General features: G+C 38.7%; 1 protein-coding gene across 1 annotated transcript; it reads left to right on the top strand.

The window, feature by feature from the left end:
* Positions 1-12,522: 12,522 nt before the first annotated feature.
* On the top strand, positions 12,523-13,599 carry rgs1 (regulator of G protein signaling 1). The gene is made up of 4 exons (XM_041804208.1): positions 12,523-12,533; positions 12,843-12,922; positions 13,006-13,172; positions 13,423-13,599. The coding sequence occupies exons 1-4, from the start codon at positions 12,523-12,525 to the stop codon at positions 13,597-13,599; spliced, it is 435 nt and encodes a 144-aa protein (XP_041660142.1).
* Positions 13,600-26,632: the final 13,033 nt, after the last annotated feature.

Here is a 26,632-nt window from a genome sequence, read left to right as displayed (position 1 = left end):
TAAAACTAGACTGTGTAATTTAGTTTTCACCTGACATTCAAAATCTATGATTAGAACGCATTTGTTTCTTTTCTGCCTCTCGGCTATAGAAAGCAGGGATCCCAGGTTTGGCAGGGTGCCTAGAACATAATACCATGGTTTCTTACCAGATTCAGGCAAGAGAATGAATGCTTGGACTTTGTGTTAAGACTAAAATGTGGGGACTTTTTCTGGTGAGCTTCATTAGATGTCATCTTTATTGATCACATGGATATTCACTGCCTAAATTAGCCATGTGCTAATGTATTACATCAACAAAGGATCTCAGTACTGTACAGGAAGTAGGTCGTAATAAAATTACTTTGAGTTTATATTACTATAAGTTTATATTAAAGGCTATCTTCCTAGTAAAATAACATTTAACATGTAATTATTTACTATTCACTAGTGGTAATCAGCATGTTTCTCAGACAGACATTTTGGGCTGTTAATTTTCATATCTGCCAGACATCCGCCTGTGAAACCTGCCAAAGACTGGTAAATACCAGCTAATAGAAACTCTGCTTCAATCTTTTTGCTGAAACTGGATTTAGAAACGCTGTACAGCCAGTATATCAGAACCATGTGGTTATCTAGAAATAATGGACATCTCTTGGCTAATCAGAGTCGAGTACATCCTGTGGTCATGATATGAACTATTCTGCAGCACTTGTGGGAAACATTTCTGTTCTGTCTCTCAAAGGCTATGTGCTGCCTGTGCGTTGAACTCTCACTGATGCTGTTTAATTTTCATAACTCTTCCAAAGTTGAATGACAGCGAGACGATTAAGGACAGCTGCCTCTTTGCGTCAGACGGTATACAGCTCCCATCGTACAAGGAGTCATGCTGAGGTCTCTCTACTTCCCTCAGACACATTACGCTTCAGTAACTTAGTCTTCCAATCCAGCAACAGCACCTTACACTTGAGCACATTTACACATTAGACATGGCATACAAGGTAATTGGCCATATCTCATTAAACTGGGGTCCTGATTTTATTGCTGTTACTGTCTGTCTGCTTCCAGGCGTACACGCAGTAAAAGCCTGCAGTCATGGTGTCTGCAAACCACTAAAACTTTTTAATGAGCAATATAAATACATGTTATTGATGCTAGTGATTATAATATCTCCCATTTCCAAACACAGAAATGCATAGATCTTATTTGTATACTATTATTACATGAACTGATCACTATGTTCCGTTTCCTATTATTCACTATAACTTATGTCTCCTATCATATGTTTGCCTTGCTATTGTAAAATATACTACTATGATATGTGGAAATAAACACTTCCTTATTAAAGCAGTTTTAATGAAGCCTTTAGTCTCATTAATAAGTTTAAATGACCATATCTATGCCAAACAAATGGGGCAATAATGTGTGTATATGACACTAGTGGGGAAAATGGTGATTGTGTATAACTTCCTGCTCCGAATCACTGAAAAATTAATAGACCTTATCGACTCCCAATACTCCTGCACAGAATTATTCATGATACTGTGTATGTATGCAAAGGCTATACTTCTTACAGAGACAAACACACATCAATTCAAAGCTGCCTCTGAACTCCTGGATAGTTATGCACCACATACATGTGCACAGCATAAAGCTGTTGCTCAGAAATATGCACACTGAGCTGGTTTGGCTCATTAACACAGATGTCAGGCTTTCTAGGAGCCTTCAGAGGGATAAAGTCCACCTCATCCCAAATTACAATCACTTCACAAACCTGCGCGGAATACCTCGCAGTTCACATTAATTATGCATCCGTGTAGACAGCAGCGGCCTGCGTTTGCAGCACTTTCTCCCGCCTTCTCTCACAAACAGTTGCAGAAGGAAGGGAAAGCGTAATGATGTGTTAACAAAGGTAGGAGCTCAACCGGCCTGCCAAATTCATCACAGCTTAAGATTAGTAGCCCGCTAAGAATTTGCTGGCAGATTTTCCCGTTTCTTTCCCATTGGTATTTAAATTTGTGACTCAGTCGGCACGAAAAGCCTCTGAAATCATCCACAAGTTAAAGATGTTTTTGCGAAAGCCCTCGTAGAGACACAAAATAGTGGGAAAGCAGTTTGGCTGGAGTTAGGAGACTTGTTAAATGGATGATTACCAGTTTAAGAGGGGTTTAAAACAAAAACATTAACTCTACAGTGTCCAATAAAAGAGTTTTATGCAGCTCTTCTTAAATAAATGTTTTTCTATCTAAAAGATTCCTCTGTATGTCAGTGGAGTTTTTCCTCTGGGTTAAAAGTATCCAAAGTTTTTCTTGACACGTTCCCCTTTGAATAAGTAGTTTGCCCCATTCTCAAAAGGGTGCCTATAAAAAGTATTCACCCCTTTGAATGTTTTACCCTTTTATTTATATTATAAATTAATCATGGTTAATATGATTGAGCTTTTCTGACAAAAAAAATAAAAAAAAACTTCTTACATGTGAAAGTAAAAACAGATTTCTGCAAAATAATGTCAGTTAATCAAAAATATATAAGGTAAAATACAGGTTTGCAAAAATATTCACCCCTTTTAATGTGACTTAGCTAACCATTTCAACATAGGCCGAGAAAAATGATGCTAGTAGTCCCACAGTTAGTGAAATGGGGATCCCCTGAATGCAAGGAATGTGTCTTAAGTGATTTTAGTATAAAGACACCTGTGTCTGGAAGGTCCCGCCACTGGTTAATCCATTTTCCTGGCTACCATTACATCATGAAGACAAAAGAACACTTCAGATTTCAGATAAATCCATTATCAAGAATTGGAAGGAATATGGCACACATGTAAATCTGCTGAGATCAGGCCTTTTTTTACAACCTGAGTGACCACACAAGAGGGAGACTAGTGACTCCATGGGCAAGTAGCGGAAAGTTCTTTGGCCTTATGAGACCAAAATGGTGCTTTTTGGCCATCAGACAAGATGCTATGTTTGCCAGACACCAAACACTGAACATCACCACAAACCATGCCCACTGTGAAGCATGGTGGTGGCAACATCATGCTGTGGGGATGCTTAAATAAATGTGGCAATATATCCTGGTGAACAAACTTATTCTGTGTGCAAGAGAACCACAGTTTGGGAGATTTATTTTCCAGCAAAAGAATGAGCCAAAGCTACACAGAAATGGTTTGAAGACAACAAAGTGAATGTGTTGGAGCATTTGTAGAAATCTTTCACTTTTACATTCAAGAGTTGTTGTTTTTTTTAACCTAAAAAGTCTAATTACATTGACCACAGTTGACTAAGTGAAACTTAGTAAAAGATTCACAAGCTCCCAGACTCAGATATTTAATTGCTCCCCTTATAAATCTGTTTGCTCTCATTGTTGGCCTGCAACAATATTGACAGACCAAAATACATTTCAGTGTAATGGCAAACAGAAGGCTGTGTTCAGTTTGAAATGCTCAAGGTGAGACTTCATACCTTTTATTCAGAACAACATACCTCAACTTTCTGTAGAGAAGAGAAAGCTACAGTTGAAATCCTGGTGGGCAAGTATGATGTATCCAAATGTTCACCAATAAAAAGACGGCAGGTAGATTATGTAGATTATTTTGGGAATAATGTGTGTCGACAGAAGGCTTGCAAAGATAAGAGAAGAATCTGCGGAGAAGACATTATATATGAGCTCTCTTAGCTATAGAGATGTTTTGAAGGATGATACAAACTCTCATCAAGCATGTGTTCAGGCTTCCAAGGGCGTTTTGATTGTTGGAGGGAAAGGAAAGGAACTTCATTATGAGATAATCTAAAATGCATCAGATTTTATGTACTGAGGCTAAGATGCTTGTCTTGGAGTTCTATCTCTAACTTTTGGTTTGATAGATTATTTAAGTGCTACGACATGCTCCAAAAAATCACTGCTGAAAGGATGAAATAAGGTTGAAACATGGCAGGAAGATCACTTTAGGATCATTTTTACTCTGTTTCAGACAGTTTGAGAGACACTTTGAAATAAAGTCAAAGCCTGCTGACAAATTTAATCTCAAGATACTTTATAACAACTAAAGATTATATTCTTCCACAGGTTTTGCCCTACCAGTTAGTTATACAACCATCTACATAGCCCTTAGTGACCACTACAATCCAAACAGCAGCCAAACAAACCCAGACTCTGTTCATAAAAGCCCCAAGTTGTGACAACACCAATACTATCTGCCTAATCATATGGCACCTATGACCCCACCACCTAACCCTTAAACTATGGACAGTGAGAGCACACATATCTTCAGGGTTATCAAGCTGGATCCTCCCTTTGCTGGTGTTTAGTCAAGTTAGGACCATAACACCTTGGAAAGGCTCAGCAGTTATGCTCCATGCTTGGCCACCCAGCCCTCCCTCAGTGCTTTTTAATGCACTTTTGTGTTCTTGTGTACAAAAGCGAAATAAAAAAATAAGCAACACACCGCACGGGGGTTGCCAAAATTATGAAAAAGAAAAGCTGAATAAAAGAGGAAGTTTGTGGAAAAGTTGTGCGATAAAGAACAGAGAAGGCGGAGCAAGGGTGAGAGGCCTGTTCGGGTCAGGTTAGACTCTCTGCACTACCTCCCACTTGTACCCCAATTTTGTTTCAAGAGGGGGGAGAGAAGAGGTGACAGAAAAAATGGGGAAAGAAGACAAGGTTGACAAGCCTGTTTGGGCAAGAGCACACCCTTTAATAGGTTGTGTGCTCTATCTCCACCAAGACCACCTTTTCATGAGGAAAGGGAGAAGAGGGAAATAATTTCTGAGAAAGAGAACAGTGAAGGTTGAGACAGTTTGAGACGCCTGTTTTAGACTACTGCCCTGCCTGGTAGAACTTTATGCCCTAACTCCTGCTACTCCCCCAGGTGTCTCCCCCATGAGAAGATGAAAAGTTGGGAAAATGAGAGGGGTAATACTATAATATAATAATGTATGTATGCCTTCATACCCTCACTTTCAAAAAAAAAAAAAAAGAGGAACAAGACAGAATAAAATTTAAAAAAAAAAAAAAAAAAGAGAGAGAGAGAACAGAAAGCATAGAATGGTTGAGAAGCCTGTTTAGGCAGTGACCTAACCATGTTGGCTTACAATATATGTCTTTACTCCCTATAGTGCCCTAATTTCATGGAAGGAGAGAGGAAAGAAGAAAAGTTGTAAAAATGAGAAAAGGGAAGGCAGAGACAGGATGAGAAGTCTGTTTCGGCAAAAGCCTGACCTTGCTATGTAAGGCTGTATTCCCTAACTCCTGCTAGTCCCTAGTTTTTAAGAAGAAAAGAAGAGAGAATATAAGTTGTAAAAATTAGCAAAAAGAAGGCAGAAAAAGGTTGAGAAGCCTGTTTAGGCTTGAACCTAGCCCTGCTTGTGTGGACTATATGCCTTAACTCCTCATAGTACCTCATTTTCATGGCGGTAGAGAAGAGGTAAGAAAATTTGTAAAAAAAAAAAAAAAAAAAAAAAAAATATAAATATATATATATATATATATATATATATATATATATATATATATATATACAGTGCTTAACAAATTTATAAGACCACCTATCTCAATGACCATCCAGACTCCAATTCACCAATTTTTACCAGTGTTGTTAATTTTGGGCAGCTGTGGCATAAACCTTACTTTGGGTGGTGGTCTAATAAATTTGTTAAGCACTGTATATATATATATATATACAGAAAGAAAACCAAAAAACAGAAGAGAAGTTAGAGACAAGGCGAGAAGCCTGTTTAGGCAAAACTCACCCTTGCAAATTAAGGCCCTAACTCCTTGAGAAGAGAAGAGAAGAGAAGAGAAGAGAAGAGTTTTAAAAATGAGAAAGGGGAGGACAGACACAGGGTAAGAAGCCCATTTTGGCCACAGCCTAGCCCTGCAGGCATGGACTTTATTCCTTGACTCCTCAAAGTAGCCCAAGTAGCCCATGGCTGCATACCCTGCATCTCTGACAGCCACTCCGATAGACCGTTTATCTTAGACTACGTCTCTGTCAGAACAGAAATGGATGCTTAAACCTTTGAAATACAATATGATTAAACTTCATTTTGGGGTCAGAGTAAGGGTTAAGTTGATGGTAAAAATTAAAAATCAAAAAGCTGACCTGCAAAACCTACTTAGAAAATGCTTTATGAAGCCGAGTAAACAGTCTGCTTACAGGAAAAAAGCTCATGAAAATTTTCAAATGCAGCAAACCTGGCTTATGTAGCTCTGTTAGCTGGGTAAGCTACATAGCTAACATAGCTTAAGCTAAGCTCACAAAGCAGCAATTTAATGTACATAGCATGTTACATGTTATGTATGTTAGCTTTAGCTACATTTGCTAAAGCTCCTGTTGCTAAAGCTAACTTGGCTGCATTGGCTTGTGTAGCTATGTAGCTAGCAATAGTCATGATTCTCTTAGACTTAGACCTCTAATCTTTTTGTATTTTTTAAATTTTTTCAAATGTTGCTTAGTCTGTTATGTTGGCCATGTCTTTTTTTCACAAACTGCCAGATTTTGTATCGGAATATAATTGATTTTTTTTCTTTTTTGATCTAAACCTTGAAATATATTGTACAAACAAATATGGCATTTCCATTCTGACAGCGACGGCATCTCACGTGAACGGTCTGCGAGAGGGCCTGACAGAGAGGTACGGTCTGCAGCCAGAGAGGCTGGTTGCCCTAACTCCCACTCATAGCCCATTTTCTTAAGGGAAGACAGATGAGGGAAGGAAAGTTATAAGGAAACTTTTCAAGGGTTTGAAGTTTACTTTCAACTTTCTGTCAAAGAACTTTAAGATTGTGCCAACTCTGACACCCTTTTTGGTCAGAGCGGTTCATCTTGACTCTGTTGTACCATCCTGTGCAAGCATAGGTCATGTTTGCTGGGAAAAAAAAAATCATTCTGCTTTTATTTGGATCACTCAAGTGCTGTGGAAAAATGTCTGTCAGTCTTATCTGACTACCTGGCAAAAATACCAAGCATTTCAGAAGACATAACAAAAATAACCAGCCATGTTGCTAAAAGTCTTGTTTGCTTTAGTAAGTCATAACGAGGCATATACATCAATTACATAACCATGTAAAAAAACTCATCATAGGGGCCTTCAATAGGTTTAAAGATATATTGTCTGACTTAAGAAAACCCCAGACTGCTGTTCTGGTCTTAAGAGCCACGTACAAATGATTACACTGAAATACAGCGAAAGGAAACGCACACTCAATGCTATCATTTACAGAGAAAAGTGGACACACAGTAAAATAAAAGTAAGAGGACTAGGGAGGACTAGAGTGCCACCCTGTGCATGCTGGGTGAAACTACAACTTTGTATTCAACCACATTCGAAGAGTGAAACTGTATCAGGAGTTAAGAGACAGCCCATTTAATTGTAGATGTGAGTATGAAAACTAATGCTCTCCTAGGTACTACAGAGTGCCTTTGTGCTTTACTAGAACTGCTCAGGGAAAGTTTAATCCCAAGAATACAAAGCGTCTTGAACACTCAAAGACAACACTCCTCAGTGCCGTCTGTGTAGATTTCCTGAACGTGCCTTCTTTGAAAAACAAATTCCTGGACCTGGTGTGTCTGCACACATGCAAATAAGGGCAGCCTGGGTGTTTTCCATCACCTGCTGTGATTTACATTCTTGGTTTGTTTTGAGACCAGTGCATCTCCACTGGTGGTCAGGAAGGTCAAGACAGGTTAAAACGCACCAGAAATACTGATTATGATATACGCATCAGGATTCACTGTTTGACATGACCCGCATACAAGCCAGAGATGCAAAGGAGCGGAAGAAAGTTCTCCACATATAGCTCATGCTCACGTGACTGAGTGATGCTATTCCCTGCAGTTGCTGTGCTATAACAAGTCAAAAATAGCTTTGTTTGATCTGTTTCAAATTCCAAGAACACAATATCAAACAGTATGTAAATTCTTTTAGAACTTTTGAGAAAATGTTCTTTGGGAGACTAGAGTATGCCTCTGATTTGAGTTTATTTCCAAGTAAAAACTGAACATCTATGTAGCATTAGTCTAGGAAACCCTAATCCCATAAAAGTTCAAAGACAAGACATTTAATGCTCCACTTAAAAAAAGAGTACTTTTTAGAAGTATACTGACAGTTTTGATTTGATGACTGCAACATGTGACAAAAAGTTGGGACAGGGGCAAGAAAAGACCGTGAAGGTTGTGGAATGTTAAAAAACATCTGGATTATTCCACAGGTGAGTAGGTTGATTGGTAACAGGCAATAGTACCATGATTGAGTATAAAAGGAGCACTCCTGAAAGGCTCAGTCATTCACAATCAAGGATGGCCTTAGGTTCCTCACTTTGAATGACTACGTGTGCAAATAGTCCAACCGTCTATGAACACTGTTCCTTGACATGCAAACGCAAGATTTCATAATCTATAATCTAGGATGTCATCATGAGATTCAAAGAACGTGGAGAAACCTCTGCTTGTAAGGTGCAAGGCCAAAAAACTAACATAGAATGTGGTGACCTTTGATCCCTCAGGTAGCAGTATATTAAGAACAGGTATCATTCTGTAATGGATATTATAACATGGGATTTGGAACACTTCAGAAAACCACTGTCAGTCAGTACAGTTCATCATTGCACCTACAAATGTAAGTTAAGACTCCATCATGCAAAGCCAAAGCCAAAAATCAACAACATCCAAGCGCTGGCAACATCTCCAGGCCTGAACTCATCAATGAACTCACCTAAAGTGAAGAAGAGTTTCCACATTTCAATTTGTTTTGTTTGTTTTTTGTGTGGAAATATTGTCTGTTTAGTAACCTGGCGCACCAGATGGATTTGTTCCACACATCCATCTGGAAAACCACTTATAGACAGCGTTTCAGAAAGGGCAGAGCCTTTGAAAAAAAACTCAGAGGGGGATTGGATGAACATTCTGTCTGTCACAAATCTCTACTGGCCAATCAGAGCAACAAAACACGTGAAGTAGCCACTAAAGAGCTGCGCCCCTACGGAGGAGTAAACTCTATGATCCATGGCGACTATAGACGTGTCAGTACATGACTTTTGTTGTTTTTGAAAAGAAAACAACTCAATGCTGTTCTTTGTTCTTCTTTTAATGAAGAAATGTTGCCAAGTTCTGATAAAAATTGCACCGGTCTCTTGTTGCTGCTTCCATACCTCATGACACCGCCGCGCCCGAAAGTACTGCCCCTCGTGGCTGATTGGTCCTGTCACTTTCTTACCGGGCCCAAACGGTTCAGATGGGAGCTTTGCAAGATGGATTCGCCAATGAGAAACATGGAAACGGGCGTATCCGTCTGCTTTGCAAAGTTAGCTGTTTAGTCCCCAGGGCTAAAAGAGGAAAGGGGCACAGAGATTGTTATTTTTTTATTTATTTTTTGGGGCGTTTTCGTGCCTTTATTGGATAGAGGAGGACAGTGGATAGACTCTGAGACAGGGATGAGAGTAGGGGTGAGACATGTGGCTAAGGGCCACAGGCCGGACTCGAACCCAGGCCGCCCACGTACATGGTGTGTGCCTTAAACCACTCAACCATCAGTGCCCCCCAAATGAGAACAGAGTTCAAAAGTCAACATCTGTGATGGTGTTGGGGTGTATTAGTGCCCATGGCATGGGTCACTTGCACATCTCTGAAGGCACCATTAAAGTGGTACAGTACATACTAGTGTTGGAGCAGCATGTTTCTTTCTTGACATCTTTTCAGCAACACCCCTGCTTATTTCAGCAAGACAGTGCCAAGCCACACTCTACACACGCACAACAAAAGCTGGAGTGCTGAATTCTCAGTGTTAAACAGATCTGAGTTGATTTTAACTCCCAAAGTGTAACTTTTAACTCCATTCTGAGTGAAAAGGCCTTCAGTGCTGAAGTAACATGATGCATGGTCCAACTCAGTAGAGAGTTGATTGATCTAAGCTCTGCCCTCTGGCATTTCAAATCCTGAATTTTACCATCATGCATTTGGGCAAGTGTTAAGATGTGTTTAGATGTATTTATGTGTTCAGATGCACTTGGATTTGTTAAGATGTTGCCTGATGTGATTCTTTGATTCCTTTCATGTGTGGATTATTGTTTTTGATGTTAGACACTTCTGCACCATGAAGGAAATTATCCACCAGGTTACTGACTTCCAGCTTCTGGCAAGAGGTGGTCTTTAGGAATGGTTGGTATGTTGATTATCATCATAGGGTGTTTCCCAACCCTGCATTTGTCTCTTTGCTCCATCCTCACCTGAAAACACCTGACTTTGCCACAGGTGAGCATTACAAGGGGGTAATCTTTATCAATTTTGAAAAGTGCATTCCAATGGGTCAATAATTAAAACTTTAAGAACTTCAAACTTATATGTAAAGTGAAAGGAAATAACAGGATGTCGTGTTAAAATCTTTATTTGAGAAATGTCTTTATTTCTTAGTGATTAATTACATACATTTTTATAACCTACAGTGTTAATATGAGGACAACACTTTAATAGTTTTAAAAGGATCCACTGAGGGAGTAAAACTCTAATGCTAATAGAAGTGTTGAGCTGAACTCACAATGGTTAGTGTTAGGAAGGATCAACGTTCAAAAAGTCAATAATGACATTTCACTAGTGTTAGGGTACTAACTCTGCAAAAGGAGTCTAACCCGCCCTCTGTGGTGTAAACCCATTTGGACACTGTTTAAGTGGCAATATTGGCAGATGTTGCTGTGAGTTACAACAGCATGGCTTCACCGTGAAAAAGTGTGGGTACAAGACTGACCTGTATGCAGTCCAGCCTTGTCTCTTTTATATGGTGCATTAGGATGCAAAATATGAAAATAGAAATGTTTTATTGTTGATGATTTACAATATGCAAGAATGGAAAAAAAATTCCACATTTAATTCTTATAGAATTAGTGTTTCACAAACACATACAGTGCCAACATGCCAATCCATGTAGAGTAAAAACAGGATCAAGAATGCACAGAGAATCTGGTCAATTTCAAAATAAAACAGTGCAGTGACTCCTGACTGTAAAGCTCATCACTGTATCATTATAACGTCACAATTAAGGGCACAAGCCACAGGTCAGTGAGTCGGATGAAGAAGCTACAGATGCACGTTCCTCGCTCTTAAATCATTTTCACATGATTTCACTTTGTTTAACTTCGCTCCTGACAACCTGGACTGTGTACGGGGATCTTGGTTTAAGATCGACTTCGAATTATTTTAGTAAAACAAAAGTACAAATTCAAGTTTGTAACATGTTTTGTCCCTTTACTCAAGAATCAGTGATATTAATCTTGCATGTTCTTTCTTGCGCACAAGCCATAGAAATAAACAGCCACAAAATAAAGGTTGTCTTTTAACTTGACATTTAAAGCCTTCTGTAAAAGTGTGGGAAACAAATTGATAAATGTAACTTGTAGTGGATCATTTCTGAAGTCAAAATTTCCCTCTATGAAGGATTGGGAGATAGGGCTAATGGCGGAGGTCTGCACTCTCTGAGTGCTTTTCTAGTTTTTGTCATGTAATTTTATTCCTGCCCCATTTTACGTAATAAAAAATGCACCAGTTCCAAATCTTGGTTATCATTGTCATGAACTACGAAAAATCAGTGTCCATGTAAGCACTGAGAAACCAATATCATTTGACCCCTCTTAAGAATCTTTTCTGTGGAAATATAAAGAAAAGGGTTGTTTTGGCATCAAGGAGTTCTTAACTCAGACACCTACCCCCCGACAGCTCTCGCTGACATTAAAAATAACTGAATAGAAATAGCCAGCCTGTTTCCTGATGGTCTCCTTTGTTTTCAGAGTTCACAAATAGGCCTCGGTATTCATTTCAGTGTGTTTCACAACTTGGTAAAAACTCCTTACAGGAGCTTTAAGTTTCTTCATCACCATCAAGTAGAATATAAGGTACATTGATAAATCAGTGCTTGTTCATTCTTTTTGTCACCTCAATGAATAAAGCACTCTGCAGATATGCAAATGGTAGAATGACGAGGCTTTTCCTTAATAGTGAATTTGTTTATGGCTATTTGTTTATGGTTGGGATCTTTCCCAGTGCTTCCTGACCATTGCCGTAGTTAAATCTCATTATGACTTTGATATGTTGTGTTCTACCACAAAAAGCCATTATGTCACCATGTTTGTCATTATACTGAGGAAAACTGCCCTCTACAGCTCCATATGAGTAACTAGAAAATCTATTTTTAATAATGTCTGATTTATACAGTTGAATCCTCTCTATTCAGCTCAGAATAGATTTTGTTTCAGACTATGTAAATTTTCTGTCACCCTCAAATTGTCACCTCTATGTTAATGATTGTTTTGGACCACAGGTGCAGTCAGCTTCAATCACAGCCCGGCTCTCTCGTCTCCTCAAGGTGCCACAAACGAGGAAGGATGCCCCGTCTCTCCCAACATCCACACTTTGCATACAGATTTCCATATATTCCATGCATGTTGGGTGGGGGTCATTTAGATTTGTTCAGTCACTTGACTCCCTCGTTTCCAAACAATCACGGCTCCCATCTTCAGTCTGGCAGGATCTTATCTCTGTCTCCCTTCGTAGAGGACGAGGAGATGGCGATAAAGTGAGTTACTGCATATTAGTGATTACTGGTCCTTTACCATTTTTCATCAGGCAGCAGCTTACAGCAGCCATGTGGAAAATACCTGGGAGGTTTTCACTCACTGTAAGTCTCACCTTGCATCTAAAGGGAATAGTAGAGATTTAAGGTTGCTGTAAGGTGCTCAATGAAGGAAATACAGCATTAGAACGCTGCTTTAAAGGATTTTAAATGCTTTGATTTATTCTTAATGTGGCCTTACAGTGCAATTTGCTGCTGCAGTTAACAGGTAACTGGGCTAGTGATAGATCTTTATGCTCTTTTCAAGGGTAGATTGTGTTGCTTCCCCAAGGATCCACTGGAGGATGTTGAGAGTTGGAGCGAGTCTGTGGACAAAGTTCTCAGCTGTAAAGGTGAGGGATGCATCCTATGATTCATACATTTATTCCTCAGTATATACACTTCTGAGCTGCCTGAAATCATGTTTGATCCCCAGCCGGACAGATAGCTTTCCGGGAGTTCCTCAAGTCTGAGTACAGTGAGGAAAACATCCTGTTTTGGCTCGCCTGTGAGGAGTACAAAAAAATCAAGACGGTCCCTGAGATGATCTCATCTGCCAACAGGATCTACTCAGAGTTTGTCCAAACAGAAGCACCCAAACAGGTAAAAAAAAAAACAAAATAAGGTGTTTTTTTGCACTATATATTTCAGAAAGTGCCCTTAAGGGGTTGTATTCTGAATTTAGCAGGCCTACAGCGAGGGGTGGCAGCTATAAAGCTGAGCCATCTGTGAAGATGAGACTGCAAACTTTCTTTTTAACTGCACACCAGCTCTTTCCCCTCTCAACATTATAGTGAATGATAATGAAAAGAGTTGCCGTAAGACACCCCTGGGCTGTATTGTTTGATTTCAGATCAACATAGATTGCGGTACCAGAGAAAACATAACAAAGAACATCTCCCAGCCGACCCTGACTTCGTTTGATACGGCGCAGAAGCTCATCTACAGTCTGATGGCCAGGGATTGCTACCCGCGGTTCCTAAAATCCGACATCTATCAGGGACTCCTGAGGCGAGGCGATTCAAGGTGACTGTTTTAAAACTGACAGCCTCTCACCAAAGGCTGACAAAAAATATCAAAAACCTTCTCACCAGCTCTGATCTGCTGTAGCACGCTTTGATTTCAGTGTGGATAACAAGTTCCTACCAGACAATCCAGCTCCTAAGTGTAGCAGAAATAGTTTTTCTCAACCTGTGTGATTCAGTAGACAGATACAGCTCAGAGGATGTGTGGTTTGTATTATACTTTATCTATTTAATTATATGAAGGTTTTAAAGAAGTCTCTGAAGAGATTGTGCACATAATAATTTCTTGATTATCTACAGCCCTCACCTATGAGGTTTATAATAAAACAAATTATTTTTATTGTAAAGTATTATCGCCAACTTGTTCTGATTGATTATGCAAATTATAAACCCTTTTATGCTCTGATGAATTCAGCTTTAATAGAAATAAATATGTGAGTGCATTGTTAAATTTTGTCCTTGTTTTGTGTTCTGTCTAAGGTTTTAATCTTCATCTTTACTGAAGCTGAGCAACAACAAAACTAAATACTGAGCGACATTGGGGTGTGGTTATTTGAATGTGATGCAAATCTTCTTTTTATTCATGATGCAAATCTTTTCTTTTATTGACTTCCAGCAAAAATAAGCACAACTCAGCCTATACCTGAGGGGTGGCATGAACCCCCTCCAAACTGACTGGTCAGCACAGACGCCACCTAAAGATCATAAACTATGATTGAGTTTCTGCTTCATGAGAGACAGGACTTAACTCCACTCAAAAAATGGCTGTCATAAGTATCATAAGAACTAGTTTACTTGATTTTACTTAGACATATTTTCAACTTCATACCTATGTCAAGTAAATAAAATCAGTGTGGTTTATTCTAGTTCACTGTGAATTCAAATGAAACACAAAAACAAATGTCAGTAGGTGGAGACATATGTCTGCAACATTTTGAAGTCAGCAGGTATAACCGCCTCATTTAAAGTCACAGCCTGGGTACTGGTAGTGCAGCCCTCATACAGAGGCTAGTCTCTGATGTGCTGGTTGAAGGATCAGCTCCAACAAACTGCCAGTGGGGGGGGGGGGGGCATTGTTCAAAAACTTTTAAAACATTTTTATTGAAATTGTTTAAACCAACTACAGCTGTGTGAAAAACTAATGAGGAATTCAAACAATTTAACCATCAATTTAACAGAAACACCAGAGGTGGGAAAAGTACACGGCTATTGCACTTGAAGACCACACGTGTGAAAAGTGAAAACACTGAGAACTACGTGTGACTGAATTTTGGATTAGGCCGTTAGAACGTTTTTCACCTCTCTCTTTAATAAAAATATGGGCTCATGATGTCACGAGCCCACAGTGGGGATGACCCCACCCCTCTAACACCAGGATATAAAATCACAGAGCAGTTCATCTCAGTGCAGTCTGTTGTTAGCTGATGTCACTGCCTTTATTGAAAGTTAACAGTCAGTTTAATGCTGTTTTTTTTGTTCATTGTGAAGTAAATCTATCAGCCACAGTGGTCTATGGATCATTTAAAGTATCATAACAGAGGTTTGAGCCAGAAACCACTTTGTCTCTTCTTCTAAGGTCAACAAAAGGTCAAGAGCAGGCTAATGGTGCGAGTGCTTTCCTCAATTCAGATTGTAACATTTTTTAAATCTGAGAGGATCGTATTTCTCCTGAGTGGGCGTGGCTTCAGCTCATTCAACTGACACGCCCACACCACCCTAGAGCAGATTTTACTGCCTCATTTTTCACGATTTTAAAGTTTAATTCTATAAACTTAGAGATGTTTTATTTGACTGAAATTTGACCTGGGGTTTCATAACACAACGACTTGTCATACAACAAAGACAAATACAAATCTATTTTCACTTTACAGGGTCTTTAAGTAAAAGTACAGCCACTCTTGTTAAAATTTACTTCAGTACAAGCAAAGATACTGGTCTATAAATCTACTTGAGTAAAAGCAAAGAGTATTTATTTATTTACTTATTCATTTACTTATTATAAGGATCAGTGTACAGTAATGAACATGCATTCATAAAGCATGTTCATAATAAAACATATATATAAAATCAGAAAACACCCAAGGACCAAACAATATAAACAGCACAATATTATACAAAGACCCACATACAGCAATACAGAGGATGGCTTTGTGACCATTTCATTTAAAGTGCGTAAGGCAGATGGTAAAGTTCTTTAGTGCTAGGTTTGGTGCCCATTTCAAAGCATAAGTATAAAGGATCCAAAAGACACAACAACAGCAAAAACTGTCTTCATGTATGCATTTCATCTTATAAACATAGTGTACGCATACCTATAAACATTGGGTCAAAAATATCAACATGGAAGGGGTCAAGCCATAATGAAAATGAAATTCTCATTTCTACTTCATACCTCAGTCAGATATCTAAGTACTTGCCAAGGCTTTCTTTTCACAGCTGACAAAATCTCAAATTAACTTCTTGATCCCTGCCCAAATCTTCAAGAGCTGATGCTGCTTGCTCCATAGCTACCAATTCCAAATAATCATTTAGCCAGTTGTCTAGATCAAAACAAATTGGTTTCAAATTTCAAACAAAGTCATTAATCTGGAAAACTGTTAATACTAAGCATTTGGGAAAGGGAAGAAGATTTGAAAAAACTCAGAGTGTGATTGGATGAACATTCTGTCACATCTTTAGGGGCCAATCAGAACAACAAAACACGTGACGTAGGCGCAACCGAGGTGCGTGTGTACAGCTATCGAGGAATAACGCGTTTTTGAAAAGAAAACAACTCACTGCTGTTCTTTGTTCTTCTTTTAGTTAAGAAATTTCATCAAGTTCTGATAAAACTGGCACTTTAGCAGCATCCACGCTAATCTCTTCTGCCATAACGGCACTGGACTTTTGTTGTTGCTTGCTTATGCCACGACTCCACTGCGCCCGAAAGCACTGCCCCTCGTCGCTGATTGGTCCTGTCACTTGCAGTGAGAAACAAAGAAACAGGCGTATCCGTCTGCCTTGCAAGGTTAACTAAAACCCACATGGGCTTATGATTTCCACATCTGCACCACCAGGTAAGATAACAAGTCTCCTCTGAAGTCTCTCTCCTCTCCCTCTATTTCTCTCTGTATCTCCATCTGTAGAAGTGATTCCTCTGTGTACCCCCTCGTCTCCACAGTAAATTGGACGTCATCATTACTCGAGCCTAAATATCTAAGTTTAGTGTAGTTTTAGTTTAGTCGCTCCTTGTTTCCTCTGACGAAGCCAGCAGACCCAAACAGCTGTTCTGTTACGCTGAGGCATAAGAGCTTGTGGCTGGAGCTGGCATTGCAGGATAGTGCCAAACACAGAGAGGGTCTCTGGGTGAAAAATAAAACACTTGAAAAGATATTCCATATAGCGTACAATTGAGCCAGCATCCTCTTTTTTAGCCCATTTTTTAAATCAAAAATTAGATAAATAATAGGCTGATAGCTAATAGCTCTACTATCACCAAGCGCCTCAGACAACCCAGCTTACCAAAATATCCCTTTAAATATTTAAAAAAGCCATTTGAGGTCTTACCTGGAAACATTAATCATCCATAAATCCATACACAATGCTAAAAAGAGAGAGGCTGGCTCATTGTTTTTGTTGCTGTGGTGAGATGGGACTCCTCTGTAGACTGTGATGTGGTCATAGGTCAAATGATACACCAGGTGGCAACAAAGTTCTTCAGGCAACATTACTCATCAAACAGGCTGACACACTTCTTCTAAGTTTGTTCTCTGTTTCAAGACGTTTGTACATTGAGCCGAATGTTTAAGAGGAAGTGAACCCATCGACACCATCTAGAGATAAATTTGTCAGAAATGTCAGACATGTGGGCGGGCAGGAGAGCACTTTCTGCTGCAGTTAAGACAGTTTCATGCTGCTGTGTGGGCTCATAAATGCTGAAAAACTTACCTTAGAGGATTTAAATCAACACTTTGAATATAAAAAGATGTAAAAATGTTCTCAGACTAAACTCAGTGACATGAAGGAAGTGGACATGATTCTGTAGTTTGTCATTTCTAGTAAGGATATGATGGATTTTGCATCTTATGTAATCTCCAATGTAAGAAGCATGCAAATAAGAAGAGAGCATGCATTCAAACTGGCAACTTTCAAAAGTAATGTTCAGAACATTAAATTAACCTCTGCGTTGTTCCTTTTTGCACAAACTCGAACATTTTAATTCCCTGATGTATTTTCTGTGTGGGTTTGCTAAGTGGAAGTAGTCACAGCAGGGTTAATCCAGGTTCTGAACTGACATTTTGTTCTGTTTACGTTGGTGGTGAATGAATGCACAGAGGACTTATTTTCAATTCTCTGTTAAGTAGACCTTCAGACGGCCCACCGCAACTTCCTCTTGTGTAGACAACTCTGGTTGTGCTCACCTCTTTGTGGGAGACGGTAAAGTGAGTTTTTAAAACCACATGTTCAACGTTGTAGTTATTACGCAGAACACAACATGTAGCCCTGCACATCTGCTCTAGATAATGTTTACAGAAGCTGAGGTAGACATGAAAATGAAAGAAACTGAGGGGAGTTATCGTTGTTTTGGTTGCTGGAGGAAACACAGATGGATGTCACAGCAGATACAGAAAATGCCCGAGATAACAGAAAAACATCAACAGCTGCATTTAACACGTTTCCTGTCATGTGAACAATGATGAAAAATTTATTTTCTTCAGTACTGTTTTACATTTTATGACTGAACCTTTTATTTAAATTTCATCTGCAGAGCAAAACAGCTGTTGCATGAGATAAATCAGCTGTATGTGAGAAGCTAATAAGACAGAGACACTGACAAAATGATTCCTGTTCAGTTTTATTTGTTTGAGACTACTGCAGCAAAGTGTCTGATTAAATGAGATAATTGTGGGATTTTCATCTGAATGAGTTGCAATATTTAAATGCTGTTAGAAATTCAGCGAAGGAAAATGTGTTTTTCTATCTTTTTGCCATCCACTGTTTTATTGCAGGTATTGATCCAGTGCTAAGCCTTCATCGCTGCATGTAATCAGGCTTCCAGCTCAGTCCTTCATAGGAAAGCATCCTGTGATTTTATTGAAGTTTATACATCCACTCCCCTCCAAATGTATTGGAACAGTGAGGCCCATTCCTTTACTTTTGCTGTAGACTGAAAACATTTGGGTTTGACATCAAAAGATGAATTATAAGAGATCAACATTTCAGTTTTTATTTCCAGGTATTTACATCTGGATCTTATACACAACTTAGGAAATAGCTTTATTTGTAACGGAACACCATTTACTAGGTGAGCAAAAGTACTGGAACAGATAGACTTAAACAGATTCAAGTGAATAAGAGTTAATATGCTGTTATAAATCCTTTGCTTGCATCAAGCCTGTGACCCACAGACATCACCAAACTTTTACATTCTTCTTCTGTGATGCTTTTCCAGGCTTTCACCGCAGCCTCTTTCAGTTGTTTGTTTTGGAGGGGTTTCTCCCTTTAGGCCCAATCCACACGGAAACGAATTCAGGAGTATACGCAAAAGTCTTTTGTCATATCAGCGTTTCATCCACACAGAAACAGCGTTTTGTGTGACTGTAAACGATACTGTTTGAAAACGGGTCCCAGAGTGCACAAGTCCGTAAACGACTACCATTACGTCTCCATGTGGACGGCTAACTGCATCTCTCTTGAAACAATTACGTCACATATAGCATAGTTCTCTTAAGATGACTGCGCAGGTCCGACCAAAACAACTATAGCGGATTACTGGGTTGTGTTCGTGCTGCAGAAGCTACTGAGCTTGTTATAGCTTTTACAGCAAAATCTGATGCTCCTTTACCACCACCGTGAAACACATAGACCTTATGTTCTTAAATTTAATGCAGAGAACAGCCACAACGGGAACTAGAAGAAAGTTTGTGTCAGTTTTCTGTGATTTTCTTCTCCCTTTTGGTGCATGTCTGGCAGCAATACAGCGCCTCGTACAGGCTTGGCATATGCACTACAGCGTTTTCAGTGCTTCTGTGCTTGCACGGATATTTCCTGAATTGATCCCGTCTTTACAAAAAACTTTTTCAAAACAAAACTGTAATAAATCTCCGTGAGGACGGGGCTTCAGTCTCCTCTTTAGCAACTAAAATGCTCTATACGGTTAGAGTCTGGAGATTGACTTGGCCAGTCTAAAACCTTCCACTTCCTGCCCCTGATGAACTCCTTTGTTGTTTTGGCAGTGTGTTTTGGGTCATTATTTTGCTGCATGTTGAAGGATCTCCCAATCAGTCTGGTTGCATCTTTCTTTAAATTTGCAGACAAAATGTTTCTGTAGACTTCTGAGTTCCTTTTTTCTGCTGCCATCATGTGTTACATCATCAGTGAAGATTAATAAACATGTCCCAGAAGAAGCCATGGAGGCCCAAGCCATGACATTACCTCCACCGTGTTTCACAGATAAACTTGTATGTTTGAGGTCATGAGCAGATCCTTTCTCTCTCCAAACTTTAGCCTTTCCATCACTTTGGTAAAGGTTCATTTTTGTGTCATCAGTCCATAAAACTTTGTCCCAGAATGTTTGAGGGTGGTCTCTGTACTTTTTGGCAACTTCCAGCCTGGCCTTCCTGTCCTTCTTGCTAATGAGTGGTTTGCATCTTCTGGTGTAGCCTCTGTACTTTTGTTTATGACGTCTTCTGTGAACAGTAGATGGTGACACCTTCACTCCTGTCCTCTCGAGGTTGTTGCTGATGCCACTAACAGTTGTTTTAGGGTCTTTCTTTACAGCTCTCACAATGTTTCTGCTGTCAACTGTTGACGTTGTCCTTGGTCTAACCGTTCGATGTCTGTTTGTACTCCAGTGGTTTCTTTCTTCTTCAGGACATTCCTAATGGTTGTACTGACTATGGTCAATGTTTGTGAAAAGGCTCCGATTGATTTTCCATCTTCTCTCAACTTCACAATCGCTTGTTTATCACCCATAGACAGCTCTCTGGTTTTTATATTGTTGTTTTTATATTGTTGTTATATTGTTAACACTCGTCAAACATTTAACCATAACTGCAAATGGATATGACATGAAAAGCATTTTTTTTTTGTCCAAATCCATTATTTCCTTTTGGAAAAAGTTCATGGCATGGATCAATGTGTTCTACAAAACCAACATGTTTACGTACACTTTCAATAAATTTGAATAACGAAAATAATTATGGCATCTCTAACCCTAAAAATGCCTGGCAGTGCCTCCGTCTAGATAAACGAACAGATTACTGATGCTATTGAAAATAATGTTTTAATTGTGAGAAATTCAGATTAGAAAATTTTTGCATGATTTGATGATTGAAATCTTTAATATAATCAGATATTAAAATATTGCATTTTAAAGTTAGTAAAATCATCAAAAAAAAAAAAAAAAAAAAAGCTTTTGTCCTGGAATTTGCACATTTTTAAAAAGGTGTAACCATGACCATGGATATTTCATTTTGAAATGAAGGGATAAAAACAGATTGCTGCATAAATTATTATTTCTTTGACTCCAGCTGACACTTAAGGCAAAATGTTTTGTAAATCCTTTTCAAGTAGAGATAAAAAGGTTTCTTTTCAGACACAGGCAAGCAAGTACACTTTCTATGTCAGGTGGTACAACCAAGGTAAAACTGCTAATAACTTATTAACAATAAAAATCTGTATCTTATTTTTATATGTGGCAATTTAATAAGAAGAAAGTAACAATATGTGTCGAAGTATTTGTCTGTTTATGTTTCAGGTGGTGAAACTGCAAAAGTGTCATTATATGAAAAAAAATCGAATGATGTAAAGCTCTAACATGATCAGCTTTACTTCTTAATAAGTAAATGGGGTATCACATAAAAAGTGGATTAATTACAGTTTTGCTTAGGTGAGGGGTACACTTTCCATGTCTACTGGTACAACCAAGGTAAAATAGCCCCATTTAATTTTAGCGTAGTTATTTAGAACTATCAGTGATCGTTGGTACGGCCTGTGATGGACTAAAAAAATGCCAAATAAGAAGAATAAAAATTAACAGCCTAATTTCTCCTGATTTGAAAGAATTAAAAAACAACCTAAAATTCAAGTTAAATATGTGCATTTTAGAGCAATGTATCATATTTATGATTTATAAGGTATACTGTTGTTGGTATAAAGCTAGTGTAGTGGTTGTACAAAATCCTAAATCATGTATGTCAGTGGATGACTTCTAGCTCATGGGATGGGAGGTTGCAACAGAGTCTGAGCAGAGCATTTAAATACACACATGTAGTCATGTTCTCTACTTCTACATGTCCATGCATAGCCTTTGAAATGAATTAGCATCGGTAACATAGCCACCCTACCCTGGCATAACAGATGGATGTGTTTCACACACAAGGTTTCAAACCTCACATACACAGCGTCTGGGAAAGGGCGGAGCCTTTGATAAAAAAAAAACTCGAAGGGTGATTGGATGAAAGTTTTGTCTGTCACATCTTTATGGGCCAATCAGAGCAACAACCCTACCGAGGAGTAAATCCATAGAGAACTGCATAACATGTAGACATGTCAGTACATGACATTTGCACATGCACTGGACCTGTGATGAATACAGAAACTATTACCCTTCCAGTAACTACTGAGGGAAACTGAAGAAATCCAGCTGTTTATACAAACGGCCTTGATGACATTTTGCACAGCAAAGATTTTCAGATTTTAAACAGGTTCACAAAAAGTATGAACTTTTTAGATCTGAAATGAATTAAAGATACTGGTAATTCTGATTGTAAAAACAATGGAAGCCTTTTTTATTATTTTACTGCTGTGCAGTTGTTGGTGCTTTTGTTTTTAATTTGCAGATTGAGACAGGCAAAGATGTTGGCAGATCAAAAAGCAGAGGGAATAAATGAAATCAAAGATAACAACAAGAACAGTCTTTTAAAATACATCTTCTAATTAACATCAGCCTCCACTATGAGTTGGGTTTGTATTGTTTTTTTTTTTTTTTTTCTTTTTTTCTTAAATGCTTGAACTGATTTGTTCACTTGACATACAAGCAGGGATTTATTCTAAGATCCTTATTCTGTTGCTTCTTTCTCATTAGGAATGATTTGTTGCTCTGGCTGCAAAAACTTCTACATCTTTGTACCAAACTACGGAAAACTCTTTGTTTTCAACTCAAGATTTTGATATAAGAGTCCATAGAGGGATCTGCTGTTCTTAAAGTTACTTTTTTAAATTTATTTTTGAGCTTTTAGGCGTTTATTTGAGAGATAAGACAGTTGCAAATCAGGACCTCTGCTGCATGCTTTGAGCCTCTGTATATGAGCTGTGTGGACATGACCTATGTCGTCCTTCCTAGTGAGATTTTTAAAGAGAAAAATGATTCAGAAATATGAATAAAGTGTGTGCACAGTGCGTAAGGGATTACAGCTTGAGGCTCTCAACAGTAGCCACTGATGGAAGGCAATTATCAACAGGAATCTAGCCTTATTTGTACAAACTGAAGGATAATTTTCCATCCGAGTAAAAGGAAATTAAGTCAGTTAGTCCACAAGTGGCTCATGTTTGAATAATTATTGCCTCCTGTTTCAGGGAAACATTTGTCAGCTATTTTCCTCCACTACTGAGCTAAGGTAGCTAATGCTGTCAGTAGTATAGCTTATGTGCTGACTCTCATGTCCTGTAATTTGAGAACCTGCAACACCACACTAGTAGAGGTGACGCAGGAACAAATAACAGATGTCGTTTTTAACCCCCAGTGTTATTGGGACTTCCTGATATCATTTATTGTAAACAGCACATGACTTTACAGTAACGGCTGAGGTGATTTTAATCTATGAGCTTTTCCTGAGCTTTTCTGCTGAGTCACAGTCCCGCTGCTGTTTCAATACAGCATGAGAAAATGTAGTAAATGCATGTGAAGCAGTGTGTTCTGACCACCAATCATCATCAGTCTAACAAATCTGGTGTTACTATTGATTATTGATTCTAATATAATGTTATTTCTGATCTGAGCTAATATTACATTGGTCTCCTCAACATTTGAAGGTATGTTGTAGAAAGGTGGACATTTTTTAGATCTTATACATTGCAACTAATGATCTGATAATAGTTGGATTCAGAGGATGATGAAAGGAAGATCAAATTTGTTAGAAAGAAAGTCAAATCAGTGGGAAAGATCAAATACAGTATTTGTAGGTGACACTGTTAAATATAATTATTAAGTTAAACAAAAACAATCAAGAATTTTACCTTTTTGCTTCACTCTATGGACATATTTTGCTCTGTTTAGATAGTCTGGATAAAACAGACTTTTGTTTTGAAAGAGGAAGAAGTTGTGACAGCAATTTATTATGAAAAGCTAAGCTTGTGAGGTGTCAGAGTGAATGCAAACAGGAAAAAGGAATGCGAGAAGTCAGATATGGCTCACTCTCTAATGTGCAGTAAAACCAGAGGGCGTTTGCAGCTGTCACTGGTAACATGAAGATGAGTGAGAGGAAGTGACAGCTATTTTCACCGCATGTGTTAGCAGTTATTGCAAAGTCCCTGTAAAGTCAAATCCAAACTTTGTGTCTTAACACACTAGATATGTTGGAATAATGTTGCCGTAAACGTGTGATGACACTGAGATCTATGTGTGACTGATTTTTTTATTCAGAGCTTTATAAAAATATTCACTTTTCCTGGCTTTGTTTAATTTGGGCAGGACAAAAATCAATACCGGTGTTGATGGGGAATTACCCTGTCCCACTTCAATGATATAAAATCAGAGAGCAGTTTATCTCAGTATAGACTGTTGTTAGCTGATGCCACTGCTTTGATTGAAAGTTAACATCCAGTTACATGCTAGGTTTCTGTTCATTGTGAGGTAAATTTCCCAAAACTATCAGCCACAGTGGCCCACGGGTCATTAAAAGCATCATAACAGAGAGTTTTGTACCAGAAAACAGTAAATTTAATCCCGAACTTCTGTTTATCTGCTCTGTCACAGAGCCAGGCAGCTGTGCTCTGATCAGAAGAATTGTTTTTTTATTTTAGATGATTGTATTTCTCCTGAGCGGGTGTCCTCATCCTTCAAAGGGCCCAGCCTTGGTAGCCTGTCCAGACAGCACAAACTAAATTAAAATGAAATGGCCAAGTCTACAGAGGATTTACCAACAGTTTCTACTCTTACCATTTGGTAAATGTAACCGTTTTTACCTAGCGACCTTAACCACATAGGAATTAGCGATTCCTACGTGACATGACTTAACCTTTTATTCTAAAGAGAAATCAAAGTTTCAAGGTCCTTTCTGTTTTAAGCATTAGTAATGGTAGCAATTAAAATGAAACCAGATACTCTCATTTAAAAATTGTATTTCCTGGCTACTTTAGAATTTATCAGCCTCTTCAAATTAGTGTATATAGGCTGCAAGGACATACCATATGGATCCCTAGTTGGCTGAGGAAAGAAGGATGCAAGTCTGTGATGCTTTGAGTCTTTAACATAGCCCTGGAAATGTGCCCAGCCAATCACACGGCATACATAAGCTGTGTACCAATTCAGGGGCTGCTTCCACAGGGAGCATCCGAAGACGGATTACATCACAGTGGTGAATCAAAGACTGTCCCATTTCAAAGGCTCCTTCAAGTACAGCCAACTTATGTGTCCTCCTTGCCCAATGAAAGCTGGGACTGGATCCAACCTTATCCTATTATCCCAAACAGGATAAACGGTATAAACAGGGTATGGATTAGTTAAAGACACAGCTGCTTTTGTGGCAGTTGTTGACACAGTTGTGCTTGAATAAGTTTTAAAACATGGCTGATTTTTTTAATATATAAGGATAAATCATTAACTATTTTGTCTTGATCACAGTGACATTGCAAATGTAACTCTTAGTAGTGCGATATATGTGTATATATGTAGGTATATAGACTTCATATGGAATATCCACTGCTAAATCCCCTCTTATGCTCATAATTTGGTAGTATGCTGCATTTTTTTCCAGGATGACAAAGACGGGGCCCACCTCCCTCTTTCTCTAATTAGCTAGCACCTCTTTCATGTTGAAACGTCTGTTTAACAGGTGTTCAGATGGGACTTCCGATGTTCCTGCAGCTAGCCTCAAGTGGACACTCGTGGTATTGCAATTTTTTGCACTTCTGCACTGGCTTCATTTTTCAGGATCGGAGGTTGCCGCTCGGTAAACAATTAATTTATATTCTCTTTATTTGGATACTCTTGATTTAGAAGTGGGCCCTATCAGCCCCAACCCCAAAAAAAGCTTTCCATCTGGCCCCCAAGAGATGAAGGAACAAAAGATGTGGCTATACTGTTATCTTTTGGTTTTAAATATTAACAGCTATTAAATCAACGCCCAAAACTGTTTAGCAGCCATGTTTTTTTCTGCTTTAGTATCAACATTTCAACCTTCCAATTTAGCATGGGTATCAGAGGGGTATTTGTGGATTTTGCACCTCTATTGGCTTCATTTTCAACAACAAGCACTTAGTTGGTTGAAACAGAGCTATCTCTGTAGTTGTGCAACGGTGACAAAGATTATGCTTGAGTGCTTAAATCCATCCGCTGTTCTGCAACCTATCTAGTCAAACATCAACTTGTGTAGTTTGTGAATTAGAAATACAATTATGTGCAGTTCCCACGCTGATTCTGATCAGGAATAGAGTGACGTCATCGAATGTCTTCACGCAGATCAACTGTTTTAAAATCAGATCCTGGGTGAAAACAAATAATGAAGACCTATATTATGAGGGGATTTACTAAAAGAAAGACTGCTGATGATAACACTGAAGCAGAGACACAGTGAGGAAGAGAAAGAAGCCAAAATGGATGTGTTGCTATATGTGTGAGAGAAGGGCAGGGGTGAGTGTGTGTGTGTGTGTGGGGGGCGGGGGGGGGTTCAAGATCAACTGGTTGATGCGAGTTTGATTTTCAGGAAAAGACACCAATAAAACAGTTACAGTGGGATTAATGCTTGGATAAAAATAATGAACCCATAGTGATGACCCTTATTTTAAATAAAAGACAGATGGAAATTGATTAGTTTTGGCCACAAAGTATCACTATTT

The sequence above is a fragment of the Cheilinus undulatus genome, linkage group 13, assembly GCF_018320785.1.
Source record: "Cheilinus undulatus linkage group 13, ASM1832078v1, whole genome shotgun sequence".
Classification (NCBI taxonomy): Eukaryota; Metazoa; Chordata; class Actinopteri; order Labriformes; family Labridae; genus Cheilinus; species Cheilinus undulatus.
Note: the sequence above shows the minus strand (reverse complement) of the source record. Positions and strands in the feature narration are given on the sequence as shown.